This window comes from Chroicocephalus ridibundus, chromosome 14, assembly GCF_963924245.1.
Source record: "Chroicocephalus ridibundus chromosome 14, bChrRid1.1, whole genome shotgun sequence".
Classification (NCBI taxonomy): Eukaryota; Metazoa; Chordata; class Aves; order Charadriiformes; family Laridae; genus Chroicocephalus; species Chroicocephalus ridibundus.
In genome coordinates, this window is record NC_086297.1 from 8,625,087 (window position 1) to 8,636,573 (window position 11,487).

The window sequence follows — 11,487 nt, forward strand, 5'->3', positions numbered from 1 at the left end:
CAGTAGGAAAACAGAGCTTTATTAGAGAAAGCGGCTTTGTACAGCGTAACTGCAGCATAGCACCCTAAAAAGTTGCTCTGCCACATCTGAGAGTGGCAAGAGGGGACTGGGAGGGACTGGGGGGCAGGACCTGCCTGCATGTGGGGCTGGGGGAGCGCAGGGCTCCCTCTGCATTGCTCCACAGCACCCCCTCCTTGCTGAAGGACCCCCCCTCTGACATCCCCCTCACCCCAAATCTTCTCCAGGTTTGGGAGGTTTGGCAGGGACAGGAGAAAGCAGAAAAACCTAATTCTTGCACCCCCACTGTCCCCCATCCTCACCCTTAGCCCCGCGTCCTTCCCCCTCGCCCTAACTTCTGCCACCAGCGTGATATTTGCATATGCAAATCAGAGCGGGTTAATTTGCATGTTTGGCCTCATCAGCTATTGTGAAAACACTGCACCCCACTCCCGCCTCGGCATCGGGGTCCCACTCGCACCGTGATGGCCCCGACCGCAGCTTGGCCACCACACCGGCCTGGGGCTTGCCGACCCGGCTAACGGAGCAGCGTGGCAGCTCGGGCTCATTCCCGCTGGCACAGCGTCACCGTTCGCCCCTCGCACAGCCAAAAGACGGGGTAGAGGGGCTCGGTGAAGACATTGTGGAAGGAGTGGATGAGCTGCATCCTCTTCCCGACGCCGTAGAAGGAGAGGAGCCCCTTGCCGTAGTCCAGGCTGACCCCCAGGTTCTTATAGAGCTGCTCCTGGATTTTCTCCCTCCGGCCCTCGTGCCAGGCCAGGTAGCAATCCTCCCGCACCTGCAGCCCCCAGGAGCCCCCGTTCAGCCCGATGTTGAACTTGTGGCCCTGCTGCCCCTCCCAGGGGAGGCTGCGGTAGGTGACCCCCAGGACGACGGAGTGGCTGGAGACCTTCACCTCCCAGTAGTGGTGGCCGTGGCCATAGCCCTGTGTGCACAGCACCTGCCAGGGCTCAAAGCGGGGTCCGTGCTCCTGCTGCCCGCAGACGGCACTGGGGCTGTGCTTGGCTTTCCGGTTACCTTTCGACAGCTCCAGGTACTTGTTGGCCGTCTTGGGATCGAAGGTCAGGTTGCGGTGGTCTGGGAAGAGCAACGGCATGGATGGGGCTGAAATGCTTCATCAGACTTTTACGCCCTTAGCGTGAGCCCCCCCAACAGCGATGAGGTTTAAACTATGTAAGGCTGGCTCCCAAAACAGCAGGGAACAAGTTGTAGCGTGTTTGAAGGGGAAGGGGAGCGGGGTGAGATGAGATATCTGCCCAGCCGCCTGCTTGAAGGAGTGGAAACAGCCCAGAAATAGCTGTCGAGGCACCGAGAGGCGACGCTTGGTGCAGTCCTTGCACGGCCCCAGCAAGCAGCGGTGGCTCCATGGGTGTTTTGAAAGCGATGTGCTTGATTTTAAGAGCAAAAAATATGAGCATGGGCGGAGCGAGGGGGAGAAAACCAGGCATTACGTGAGCAAATACGGTACTGCAGGGAGTTACTCTCCTCTGCACGGGCTGCGGTGGTGACTCCTGCCACGGGCAGTCGCCAGCCACCAGCATCTCACCTTCCTCCTGCAACAGCCCGGCCCGGCCAGCTGTGCTGAGCTCGTGCCTGCTGCTCATAAATCACGTATTTTTTTCCTATTAATAACCCTGAGAACGTGCTGTGGGGCCTGATGGAGGGAATCCTTACAGGTCCCATAGGCATCCATTGCCTCCCTGGCAAGAGTGACCTGCCCAACGTGCCCTAAACATTATTCCCAACCCTCTTGCGTGGGCCCAGGGAGGGAAGGGGACATGAAGGACTGTGGCTGGGGCCATATCCCTGGAGAGAAAGGAATGGCCGCAGGCAGGGCCCTGGAGCGGTGCTGTGCCGTGCGGGGCGGCTTGGGCAGCCCATGGCATCCCTGTGGGTGTTCCCCTGCCAGCTGCTGACGCTGCCTGCAGGAGAGTGCTGTGTCTAAATATGGGACCTTGGGAACAGGCACGTCGCTCCTGCCCGGGCGAGATGCCCGAGGCGGGTGAAAAGGAGATGATGGAGATGGGTTGAGATCTGGGGGAGCAACCGGTTAAATGCCAGGCACTGGCATCCCTCATTTCCACAGGAAAGCAGTGCCTGGTGCTGCCAACCCCCTAAGGAGCCCTTTCCTGGCCATGCAGTGTCCCCCAGCCTGTTCTGCCCCTTCTCCACATTTAGGGAGAGTAATTGGGAGAGCCGGGAAAGGAGCCCCCTTCACCACAGCCACAACCACCCTCCTCCCAGGGGAAGAGCTCGGCTTGGTAAGATCTCTGTGTGCTGGGGATGCCAGTGGGGCACCGCTCCCCCAATCTCCCACGTGCTCCTCACCCTTCAGAAGCTCAGCTCGGAGTTGGCACTCGGGGAGGGGGGCCACCACCTTCACCACTGGCCCCTTGGGCTGCACCAGGCCTGTGGAGGATGAGGACAGGCATTTTGAGCGATGCCACCCAAAAACTTGTCCCTTCCCAGCTTCGATGGGAGGAGGAGGAGGAGGAAATCCGTTGTATGCAAGCCTGGGAGTGGGCGTGTGTCACAGTGGCTCGGCATTGCCAGCCTGGAGGGGCCACAGGGAAGCCACCCAGCTCACCCCACCCCATTAATACCCATCTGCTGAAGAGTAGATGCGTGTCCCCATCCCAAGCCCCTGTGCCCAGCAGTCAGCATGGTGACACCGGCCAGGCTGTGGTTCAGGGTGACTTGGAGCCCTTTGCGGTGGCCCTGTGAGCAGAGGGCTTACCTTGGCCAATGGGATCAGGGGCTTTGGGGGCCACAGAGCCGGGCAGGTCCTCCAGCAGGAGCCTGGAGACGTCGGTGAGGATCTCAGCGATGGGCTTGACCATGCTGGCTACATCGAACTCCGTGGGGACCGGCACCTTCAGGATCTCCGGAGACGGGAGCAGGGGAAACTCCTGGGGGTGGACACACAGACACCCATGCACCGACCTGGGGAGGATCGGCAGCTCCACATCTCTCCAGTGGGTGACGAGGGCATCCCCAAAACGTCTGCCGTGAGCTGCAGCTGGCACCCGGGGTCAGGGGAGAGTTGCAGGGGGAGGAGAGGGGCTGTGGCACAGAACTTTGCGTTTTGCTGGCGGTGGAAGAGCCTTGCGGAGCAGTTTGGGGGTGGCAGATGTTGCCCACGGCCCCATGGGCAGCCCCGTCCACTCCGATCCAGCATCGTCCCCCACCAGGTTTCCAGTAACCCCCATGAAAGCAGCTCTTCCCCACAGCCCCGTGCCATCACCCCCGAGCCAGGCTGAGGACGTTTTCCTCCTGGGGAAGGGGTCGACCACGTCTCTGCCCTCGCCGAAAGCGCGGGGGGCTGGCAGCTGGGGGGGACGGTGGTACCTGGAGGAAGGTCCTGTGGTTGGGGCAGGCCAGCAGGCACTCAGCCCTCTCCCTGTGCTGGCCCAGGAGGTCCAGGCGGTCCTTCATGAGACTCCAGTCCTCCTCCACGCGCCCCAGCGCTGCCGCCTGCTCTTGCTCGATCCTGGCCACCGTCTGCCACTGGCAATCCTCCAGGGCTTTCTTCAGGAGGGCGAATTTGCTGAGAATCACCGATTTGAGCCCCTCGGAGGAATCCTGAGTGGGGAAGAGCTGTGAGGGCCAGCACGCTCCCACCCACGTGCCCGGCGTGGAGGTGGTCACAGTGTTACCTTGATGCTGCGTGTTTGCTCCTCCAGCTTCTGCATCACCTGCTCGATCCTCTTGGATTCCTCCTGGGCTTTTTCCAGGGACTCTTTCAGAAGGGCCTGCGAAGGGAGGCACCAACATCCCTTGGTACAGCACGCTGCTGCCCACTCGGCCCCCAGGAGCCCTCTCAGGGCTTCAGGGACAAGGCTCCCACAAAGGAGAAGGCTCGGGAAGGGGACAGTCTGCAACCAGGCTCACTGAGAAGTGAAACCCTCCCTGTGCTGTCTTTCACCCATTTCCAGCTGTTTCCTCTAGATCCTGGGGTCACAAACACACATGGAGCCTTTCACCTGGTGCTGCTGGATTTACCCAGCTCTCTGCTGCTCCTGACAGCTCCCGGTTTCTCGGGGAGCAGCCGGGCACTGGTGGCATCTCCCTGTCCAGACCCTGTGCCAGCCTCTTGTTCAGCTGAGGCCAGGCACAGCTCAGCACACCGGGGCACATCACATCCCTGCACCACAGCATGGGACACCAGAGGTGGATGTCATGCTGTGCCCGAGCTGCCGTCACTCCCCCTGCTCACACCCCTGTCCCACTACCCATCATCCCCACCTGCTTTTTAGAGCGTTCCTCCTCGAAGAGCACCCGCCGGTGCCGCTGGCACTGCCGGACGGTGCAGATGCAGCAGATGCATCGCCGCTCGTCCTGGCAGTACAGCTCCAGCGGGCGCCCGTGCTGCGGGCACAGCTCGCCCTGGGCCACCTCGCACCTCTCCGTGCCCGAGACCCGCGCCTCGCCGTCCCTCGCCAGCTCCACCACGCTGCACAGGGTGACGTTCTTCTCCAGGTACGGGCGCTGCTCGAAGCCCCTGCGGCACTCGGGGCACGTGTAGCCCTTCTCGGCCCCGGTGGGCACCTGCTCTTGCTTGTGCCAGTGGTCGCTGATGCAGCACTTGCAGAAGTTGTGGCCGCAGGGCAAGGTCACAGGCACCCTGAAGAGCTCCAGGCAAATGGAGCACACCAGCTTCTCCTCCAGCTTCTGGGAGACGGGCGATGCCATCCTGCTTGTGCCGGGGATTGGGGCGATGGGGGAAAGGAGCCGGGGAAATAGAAACTCAGCTGTGCAGAGGAGGAAGACATGGTGACGCTGAGCACAGAGGCGGGTCAGGGCTCTGAGCCAGGCACACTCTTAAAGAGACACCCAGTGGGTGTCCCCTCGGCCCCACTGGCTGTGCCACACGCCAGGGAGGGTTCAGCTGCTCCCCCCGGGGACAGGGAGGGCTGCAAAGCACAGCAGGAGACCCCAGAGAGGATGAAATGCTGCAGCGACACGTGACAAGGTTCAGAGCCAGGTGTATTTCCGCGAATGTGTTTGCACAGGTACACGTATGATGTATAATCTGATTTCACTCCTTTTTTTTGCCCTTTGAAGGAGCTTCCTGGCATCCTCAGCCCCTCTGCTCTTCATCCCCGAGCAGAGCGTGGCAGTCCCCCCTGGCAGAGAGACCTCAGCACAGTGCTCCTGGCCTCTGCCAGCCTGGGAACCAGCAGCAAGGGGCACCCACCGCTGCTGCAGCCACTTGTCACCTCCCTCTGCAGTGACAAAGGCTGTGACACGTGCCAGGGCCACATTCTGCCCTTGCACCTTTTCATTTCAAACTACAGCTCCTGCTGTTTGCACGTGCCCCCGACCACACCCCACCACTCCTTTTCCTACTAAGTTCCTTGCAACCCCCTGTGCACATCAGTACTAAAAGAAACGCAATAAAGACGTTATCTGGGCAATCAGTCCCTGCGCAGGTGGCAGGTGGAGGCTTCTGCCCGGAGGCGATTGTGGTGCCACCTTCACCTTGTCTTCATACAGCTCAGTTTCAGAAGAAAAAGCTCCCAACCTTCCAGTCCAAACCTTATCTCCTTACCCCTGCAGATGTGCCATCGGTCGCACACACGCGCCCGGCAGCGGAGCGCTGGCAGGATGGCCTCGGTTCACAGCAGTTCTGCAGCCTCCCGACGCGCGCGGCTCTGCTTCCACCTGCGCAGGCGACGGCGAGCGGGGAGAAGGTCTGTGCTGTGGCCAAAACGCTTGCTGACGGGCTGCTGGGGGGGACAGTCAGAGCAGTTTCTGTATCACAGAAACTGTATCACAGAAACCACAGGCTCGGAGCCTCCCCCCCGCCAACTTCCCCTGGACCCAGGAGGTGACTCGGGATCTGTCACAACTCCCCGTGTGTCCCAGCATAGCTTCAGTCCCCCAAAACATTTATTTGGGCTGAATCTGCAAATTCTGACCAATTATTCAAAGCTCAGAGAGAGGCGTAACACAACCTGTGTGTCTGCCTGGAACCACAGGACACCCGCGCTCCCACTGCGGCCACCTCACCAGTTAATCATAGAATCATGGAATGGTTTGGGCTGGAAGGGACCTTAAAGACCACCCAGTGCCACCCCCTGCCCTGGGCAGGGACACCTCCCACCAGCCCAGGTTGCTCCAAGCCCCGTCCAGCCCGGCCTTGAACCCCTCCAGGGATGGGGCAGCCACAGCTTCTCTGGGCAACCTGGGCCAGGCTTAAACCAGACCCCAGAACCCTTTGGGGTGCGAGGAGAGTTCAGGGAGCTCAGGCGTAGCTGGTAACGGCAGCGGGGGGGGACATTTCACCACAATCTCCATTGTTTGCTGGAGGCTCTTATTTCCTGAGGAAGGGGGGAACCTCAGAAAAAACGTTGCTGGGAACCAGAGCTGGGAACAGGCAGCTGGAAGGGCAGGAACATGTTGGTATTCGGGGGTTTAAACATGTGAACAGGGGATACACAGAGAGCCCGGCAGAGCAGAGCAGAAAGCAGAGTCTCTCCACAGCCCGGGCACAGGACGGGCAGTAGCAGAGTGCCAGGACACTGCTGTGCCTCTGCCCCACCCCGCCAGCTCTGCAGACCTGCTTTTCCTCCAACTATCCACAACGGGGATGCACTCTCTAGGAAGAGGACTAAGGTCCACATGTTTGGGTGGCTGTTGGGAGAAGCCAGTTCCACAGGTCTACTACCTGTGTAGCTGCACTTTTCCTGCCCTACAACATCTAAGAAGGGAAAGAGACGTCAGCCAGAGGAAGGGCTGCCCTTCTCCCCTGCCCGAGCTCTTCCCAATAAAGACAAGGCAGTGCCGCCAGCATCACTCAAAGTGTGTTTAATCAGACCCATCTCTTTAAGACGATTGTACAGATGAAAGCAACACAGCCCTGAACCACAGCGCTGTAAGAGGAAGAAACGCAGGCTGGCCTGGCTCTGTCTGTTCCATAAGCAGGCAAAAAGAGAACGTGATCCTTTGAGAGAAACAAGGCAGGGCATCTCTGGGGGACTCTACCCTGCCACCCTTTCTGATCTGCTCTGCTACAGAATCAGGAACAAGATTTCAGCCTGGCGACAGCTTTGCTTTCACCTATGAACCGCCTTTATAAGCACCCCTTTGAGCACACAGCTGCCAGCACTGTGAATGCCTGCTGCCCCCAGCTGCACACTTCCTTGCAAAGGGGAACCGAAAGACGAGGGGCTGAGACTTCGTCGCTTCCCTCCAGAGGCTCCCAGCTGCACGACTGGGTGAACGCAGGGAAGCCGGCAGCCGCATCCACCCGGCTGGCATCCCAGCGTACACCAGAGTGTCTCGAGAGGAGGCCAGGGCCCTAGTAAATGCCGTAGGTGGGCTCCTCGGTGTCCCGGTACCTGTCCAGGTACCTCAGAGGCTGGTGGCGTGGGAACTTTAACTGTGGAGGATGGTAAACGGGTGGCCGCACGAATTCAAACACAGGCTCTCTCATATCTGTAAAGTGGAGACACAGAATGTTAGTGATACAGCTCAGATCCAAACCCCAGGCCCTTTCCTTCGCCAGCGAGGGCCCCCACGTGCACACGCGGTCAAGCATGTCCTGGTGAAGGCTCTCTTGGTGATATTTTAAAATGTTCATTCAAAATGGCCTTTGAGAGGTTGTTTCCTCAGACTGCTGTTAGTTTGGTGGAGGATGGCTCAATAAGTACTCGGTCCGTGCTGTAAGAGATCCTAGACAAGGGCCAGGACCAAGCAAGAGCCTACGGCCACAGCTCGCTCCCTGACCCTGCGCGTTACCCACAGGGCCACGTCCCAGCCCACAGATGGGCCCCCTCCAGCACCCCTGCATGCGGCATTTCTTACTGAGAAGCTGATGGAAGACCCAGGTAACAGAGCTGTCCCACTGACACTGGAAAAACACCAGCCCTGCCGGGGTCATTGCATCCTCATGCTTTCTGTAGAAGTCAAACGTGCTGAAGGTTCGCATCTTGAGGCTGTGGCTGGAAACAAGACACAAACACAAGAGATGAGGTGACTCTCTTTTTCTGCAGCACTCCGGTAGGCAACTACTTCCCCACATCATCCCAGAGTCTATAAAATAGAGGTGGAAAAGGAAGTTACTAAAAACAGTATCTCTCAGCTTCTCCACCTCTGCGCACATTCCTGCCCCAGGCAGGAAAAAACACTTTCTTAACAACCTGGTTTAAGGAACAGGACTCCACAGCGCTTGTGGGGCTGGGATTGTGGCTTCAGGTGACACACAACCTCAAAGCAGCCCTGCAGATTAAAGGGAACTGCTCTGCTACAGCAGTAACAAACACGTCATCACAAGCAGCAATAACAGCCTAGCCAAGCGAGCGTGAAACTGCCTAGTGAAAGCCTGAATTACCATGGTGTTGGCCGAACATCCTCGCTGAAATCTATGGGGCAGTCTTGCTTGAAGAGGAGGAAGATGAAGCGATGGTAGCCAGTTCCCATGGCAGGGAAGGGGGGCAAGTAATGGCAGATCTCCTTACCCGACTTGATGTTGTTGCCTGGGATGTTTGTCCTGAACACAAAGAAGTTTACTTCATTATATATCCATTCACTTGCCTCCAATGGGACCAGCAGATTCATGCAGGATTATAAGTCACCCTGTGCTACGTTTTGATGTGATTATACCCTGTTTGACCTAGTAGAGGCTGTTTTCACTAGAAGAAAAACCATACCCAGTGATGTGAATGCCAAACAGCAGCAAGACCTGAAACTACTGCATCTTTAGCAGGACCCAGAACACAGGGGTAAAGAAGCTAATGGCAGGAGCAACAGAGAAAGCCACGGAACCATCTTGGTGCATGCTTATTCCCGAGCTCTGTTGGAGTTTCTGCCCTCTCTTGCCTGGGCTATCCCTGACCTAAGCAGCAGGCAGCTCTGATGTGCAGTACTCACACCAGCCAGTGGAGGTACTCCGAGTTCGTGTCTCTTAAATGTCCATCTGCAAACGCACACAACAGAAAAAGGCGATTTAGTGACAACTAGGTGTTCACATCAACCCCAAAGAGAGAACACCCAGACCCCCGTTGAACAGAGGGGGCAGATTGAGACCTCCCAGCATTCCTTTCCTATCAGAAAAGTAACTTATTCTTATAGGATTGAGCTTAAAATGAGGAGCAAAGAATTCTACAGATGTAATTCCAAGATTAAAAGGACTTCTCTTCACTGCGCCTTAGTTTCTCAGGGCAAACAGTGTCAGCTAACCCACCTCCCAGGCAGATTGCCGAGGGAGAGAAGAGTTTGGAGATAAATAAAAGATGGGAGTCAGGGAATTGCTTCCACTACACTGTGACATAGGTCCTGTTGCATCACTGTCCCATCTCAGCTGCTAGAGATTTGGGGAGACAACATCTTTCCTGCATGCAATCCATTCTAACTGCACAGCCAAAAGAAACAGGAGCTAACCAAAAGCAGAGTGAAACAACCCCATTTAAAGAGGTTCTTTTTAAAGAACCTGTTACTCACCTGGATTTGTGAGCAACAAAGTCCAGAGGGAGCCTTTATCTGCCTCATATGACACTGCAGGGGGACTAGAAGCCTAAACAAGCAACATAAAGAGAATGTAAATCACTCAAACTACATGTTCCATTAAGACCAGCGTCATGATTTCCAAGGCAAAGAATATGAACTTGTCATGGCCACACCACTGAGTAATCCAGCTCCAGCTGGAGAGGACCCCCCCCAGAGCATTAATAAACATCAGCCTGCCAGTAGAAAATGATCCTGTTGCCTCTGTCCTTACCACATACAAAAAACACGCTTCCTTCATCACAGAGAAACTACTCTTATAAAAGAAATCCCCCAGAATAGACAATGCCCATTAGAATCATCTGACAAAAACACACAGCCTTCCCATGGGGTCAAGGTTGCTTCCAGCTCCCCCCACACACCTCTGACGGAGTCACTATGTTCCCATAGTAGACTGGCACAAGGTGCTCGTCTTCTTGGCTGTACTCCACCCTCAAGGTAACCCAGGGGGTGAATGTGGCCCCCTTGAACAAGTCACGAAATATCCCGCAGTGCTCCGCCACACGCTGCTTGTGGAACGGGCCACTGGTCTTCTCCCACTCAGCTCTGACTTCCTCAAGGGGGATCAGCACTGCAAGGAAAGAGAAACACTTGCAGGAGGCAGCTGGGGACCCAGAGTGGCCGGGGCAGGGAGGGATGTGGTAAGGTACAGACCAGTCCGGAGCCGCGCCGCTCTTTCCATGTCAGCATTCTGGCGGTTCTCCCTCAGGATCTTTTTTCTTTCCTTGATTTCCTTTTCCCGCAGCAGCTTATCACGCGGCAGGCTGATGTCAGTCTTTGGCTCTTCAGAGAGAAGTGAAAAAACCATGTATGTGGACAACGCGAATACCCCAAATACCCAAACACAAACCCCCTGTAAAATGTTAGAGAGTGTGTGAAACAGATGCAAACCTCAAGACGTCAGAGACTCAATTCTACCACCTCTGCCTTCCCTCTGCACCTCCATGCTCTGCTCCCTCCTCCTCCTCCAGCTCAGCACACCCCAGACCCAGAGGTTTGCCAGCTGGTGAGCAGGTCTGGTCTCTGCGGCTGCTCAGCAGAGCAGCCAAATTCCATTATTTGCTGCAGGTCTAAAGCTTTAGCTCCTGATCTGCTTTCTCTGATGCTACTGGGTGCCAAAGAATCACTTCTTTGCCCTGCTCCATATCTTCTGGCAGGTCCTGGCCAGCCTCCCTCCTTCCAGAAAACCGCCATCCATTTCCTTGTAGGCATTTGCGCTCTGTGAACTTCTACATCAGAGAAGGGCCAACCTTGTGCCAAAGCACCTCATCAGCTCTTTACAGGGCGGGTTTTGGGGCAAACCTGTGGCCCCAACAACAGCTTCCCTGACCCTCAATGGCAAAACTGCGCGGCGCAGCTCCTTCGGCGAGTACCTGGCTGGGGGCTGGTGTGCTGCCGGTACGTCTTCCACCAGCGGGGCTTCCTGCTCTCCTTTTCCGCCAGCTTGAAGTAGCGAGTGAAACTGCGGTATTTTTCCAGCACTTCCAAGTTGCTGACGTCAATATCCTCGTTGGGCATCGGCCCGAGCGGGGCTGCCCGCCTGCAGAGCGCAGCTGGAAGCGGAGAGAGTTCCCGTTTTACATAGAGAGCAAGAAACGAGGCCGAGAGAGCCCGGGAAGGGCGGGGAGCGCGGTCCCGGGCCGGAGCCACCCCGACCTCCCCAAGCCAGCCCCGCTAGGAGCGCTTGGGGAACCCAGGCGCCCAGAAGCTCCCTCCCCGCCACCCCAAACGCCCCCCACTCGCGGGGGACCGCGTCTCCCCGGCCCGTGTCTCACCGGCCGTGCCGAAGGCCCGCCCGCCCCGGAGACCGCACAGCGCCGCGCTCAGCAAGGGCGCCGCCATGGTGCGCGCCGCCCACAGTGCAAGGCCCCCGTTACCATAGCGACGGGGGGACTGAGCCGCGCAGGGCCTGGCGTGGAAGGCCCCCGCTGCCATAGCAACGGGGCTGCCTCCCGCAGGGCC

The 11,487-nt window shown here is 57.6% G+C and overlaps 2 protein-coding genes across 3 annotated transcripts; both read right to left on the reverse strand.

The window, feature by feature from the left end:
• Positions 1-339: 339 nt before the first annotated feature.
• On the reverse strand, positions 340-5,340 carry TRIM65 (tripartite motif containing 65). 2 transcript variants are annotated; one of them, XM_063352526.1, is made up of 6 exons: positions 4,264-5,338; positions 3,675-3,770; positions 3,367-3,600; positions 2,756-2,927; positions 2,347-2,427; positions 340-1,095 (listed from the first exon to the last, which is right to left on the reverse strand). In XM_063352526.1, exons 1-6 carry the CDS (start codon positions 4,708-4,710, stop codon positions 563-565), a joined length of 1,563 nt encoding a protein of 520 aa, XP_063208596.1. In that variant the 5' UTR covers positions 4,711-5,338; the 3' UTR covers positions 340-562. The 2 variants fall into 2 exon arrangements, with proteins under 2 accessions (XP_063208596.1, XP_063208597.1); XM_063352527.1 differs by lacking the exon at positions 2,347-2,427 and having other exon boundaries at positions 4,264-5,340.
• Positions 5,341-6,811: 1,471 nt separating this feature from the next.
• MRPL38 (mitochondrial ribosomal protein L38) lies at positions 6,812-11,411 on the reverse strand. Its single transcript, XM_063352487.1, has 9 exons — positions 11,301-11,411; positions 10,899-11,078; positions 10,180-10,308; positions 9,888-10,096; positions 9,463-9,535; positions 8,893-8,938; positions 8,354-8,512; positions 7,828-7,964; positions 6,812-7,458 (listed from the first exon to the last, which is right to left on the reverse strand). Exons 1-9 carry the CDS (start codon positions 11,365-11,367, stop codon positions 7,322-7,324), a joined length of 1,137 nt encoding a protein of 378 aa, XP_063208557.1. The 5' UTR covers positions 11,368-11,411; the 3' UTR covers positions 6,812-7,321.
• Between the last annotated feature and the right edge of the window lie 76 nt (positions 11,412-11,487).